This window comes from Siphateles boraxobius, unplaced genomic scaffold (genome assembly GCF_051911475.1).
Source record: "Siphateles boraxobius isolate OS27281-9 unplaced genomic scaffold, OSU_SipBor_1 11, whole genome shotgun sequence".
NCBI lineage: Eukaryota > Metazoa > Chordata > Actinopteri > Cypriniformes > Leuciscidae > Siphateles > Siphateles boraxobius.
Window position 1 is genome coordinate 3,473,463 of NW_027508711.1, and position 3,008 is coordinate 3,476,470.

The window sequence follows — 3,008 nt, forward strand, 5'->3', positions numbered from 1 at the left end:
AAAAAAAAATATTATTTAGTATGACTGAAACCACCGGACTGAATCAAACAGACTTGAAACAAATACCTCACGTTGAATAAATAAATAAAATAAAATAAAATTAATTTATAAAACTTTTTTAACCCTTCCCCCATAAGACCATAAGACACATTATTCACACATATATTGAACTGAATGATTTGACTTTTTAATTATTATTTTTAGCCTACAATGGAAACGCCACTGATTAAAAATGTTACAGCTGGTTGTTTGTTGTCATTGACGTGTTTTTGTGGCGCTCGAGGGTGATTCGCTCAAGTTCAAAAGTTCATCTTTTACGATTCCTCGCGGACGTGCATATAAAAAACATTCCTCAGCAGCGCTTTAAAAGACCTCACTGTCCCCAATCCCCAAACTCCAGCTCTATACGTTCATTCATCACATTACACACACATTTTACTCCATATGTTTCAAGGGGTAAAACTACGATTGCATTAACATTGCTGAAAGTTGCATTGAGAATGCTCTAAAATTCACTAGCTAGTTATGTTACACCCGGGAGAGATAATAGCCTATATACACTTTGCCTGAATTTTGACCTCATGCATTAGGGTACACATAAAATTCAGAACTGTATTTGAAACACCTTAATTTTCATCTGAGACTCAGTAACTGTGCACGGGCACCAGAAACTCACCGCTGCCCAGTAATTTGTCCCGTTTGGAGAAGTGAAATCCGTTGGGTCGGTTCTCCACCTCCATCCTCCTGTAAATGAACTGAGCGAGCGTGTCTCTCCGCGGTACGCCTGCACTCTGAGCTCTGACCTCCGCGAGCCCTCAAAGAGCCGCGCGCTCATGTCAAGCGCTCGTGTCAGCGTGAAAACACCTTGCTCGGGTCACGTGACGACACGCCCCCGTGTCGCCATCTGGGATTTGCAGTTCATAGATAGATAGATAGATAGATAGATAGATAGATAGATAGATAGATAGATAGATAGATAGATAGATAGATAGATAGATAGATAGATAGATAGATAGATAGATAGATAGATAGATAGATAGATAGATAGATAGATAGATAGATAGATAGATAGATTATTTTTTACATTTAGCTCTATCAAATGTTTAAAAATGCATAAACTAAAAACGTTTTGTCACTGATGGTTCATGTTACAGATATGCTATTTTGCTTTCCTGTTTATAATAAACAAAGACAGTCATTACGAACTCTAAAATAATATTTTTAGACATTCTGAACACTTATTGTAATAAGTTTATAACACAAGCAATGGAAGTCAATCCAATGATGCTTCTCGCTGTCATTCATCAGTTTGACTGTCCTCTGCTGCCGCACAGTGGCCATTTACATCAACACACCTGTCATTGATTTTTTGAAAAATGCCTGACGTCAAACCAAGAGGACCAGAATATTTATTTTTTTAAACACACAAATTGGAAAGTTTCACATTCATAAATTTGAATGGTCTGACTCCAAAACGATTTTTTTCTCACTCTAAAAGGACATCTTTATTGTAAGGTTTTACATAGCTGTAAAAGGTAAAAAGGTAACAAGAGCCAACGTGAATACCCTAGTGGAAAAACCTACACCAGAATGTATTTAAAGTACATTTATTTCATACTAAGTATATTAGAAATCCATTAACATATCTACTGATATATCGCTTGAGACTTACTGATATAAATATCATAATTAAACTTTATTTGGAGCACTTCATTGCACAATGCACATTTATTAATATTAAGTGTATGTGTTTTAATATCACTAGTAACTGGATAGTGTGATCCCTCTATAAAATTAGTCTTTAAAAGCAAGATGTTGTAGTGAACCTAAAGTATACTTGCAATAGTTCCATTTTAGCACAATCAAATTAGCATATCTTTAGTTGAACTTCAGCACTATTTCTGGGTAACTTCAGTAGGCCTACATTTAGTGCAAAATTAGTTGTTCCAATTTAGCTGACTTTAAATAGCCTATATCAGTTTAGTATACCAAAAGTACAATTGCAGGGTATTTATATTAAGTAGGAATAAATATGTAAATGCATTATACTTAGCATAAAATAAACGTATTTCAAATACATTTTAGTATATTTATTTGGGCAGGTATGATATTATTGCATAAAGTGCCCTTTTCCCTTTTGTATATTATAGGCCTATTATATATTTCGCTTTTATTATTATTGTAATGCTCCAGTCTAGTCGCTACTGGCATTAATATAACAAAAATAAAGCATACAAATTGAAATGTTTAATTTACATTTAATGTCAAACCTTAACCACAATCTAAATATTTAATTTATTTAAATATATTTTAAAATATTATACTATATAAAGAATGAAATGCAACCAGTTTTAATATTTATTAGCCTACGTGAAAACTATCAAAACTTACACAAATTACGAAATTCCCACAGTTGTGTCGTCATTTCCACCACTGCTACTGCTTTGCCTTTGTCACTATTTTTTTTTTCTTTAAGTTTGAACTTGGTTACCAAGAAGGCAGCAGTAAAGAAACGTAATGTGTCTGGCAAGATAATTAATTGTGAACATTAGGCCTAACTGTCAATTTATGCAACAAACAAACAAAAACAAAAACTTTTTTTTTAAAAACTGTGCGTAGTAGCCTATAACTACATTTAATGCTAGCTATAACATTAGCCTTAGCAAAACAAAGTTGGAGATTTTTTTACCGTCGTTTCCACCACAGATTGTTCTCAAAAACACGACACATGATTTCAGAAGCGGTGGAAATCTGCATGACTTTATGAGTTATGACATAGGCCTATATTTTGAAGTAGCCTATGTTTTTAAGCATAATTTACCACATAAATTGTTATATATTATTAACATGCAAATAATTTAAGTAAATAAAAAACATGCAAATAATTTAAGTAAATAAAACTATTATTACATATTCATATTGACTTGCCTTTTTTTAGGGATTTGGTCGTCCAGTAGGTGGAGGCGTTGAGAGAGAGAGAGAGAGAGAGAGAGAGAGAGAGAGAGAGA

The 3,008-nt window shown here is 33.3% G+C and overlaps 1 protein-coding gene across 2 annotated transcripts in view; it reads right to left on the reverse strand.

The window, feature by feature from the left end:
- nr6a1b (nuclear receptor subfamily 6, group A, member 1b) overlaps window positions 1-904 on the reverse strand; it is a 30,076-nt gene extending 29,172 nt beyond the window's left edge. The window contains exon 1 of one of the 2 annotated variants that reach the window (XM_077194205.1): window positions 677-904. In XM_077194205.1, the coding sequence (XP_077050320.1) occupies window positions 677-740 (64 nt within the window). In that variant the 5' untranslated portion in view covers window positions 741-904. The remainder of the gene's footprint in view (window positions 1-676) is intronic. The other variant, XM_077194206.1, reaches the window with a different exon arrangement.
- Window positions 905-3,008: the final 2,104 nt, after the last annotated feature.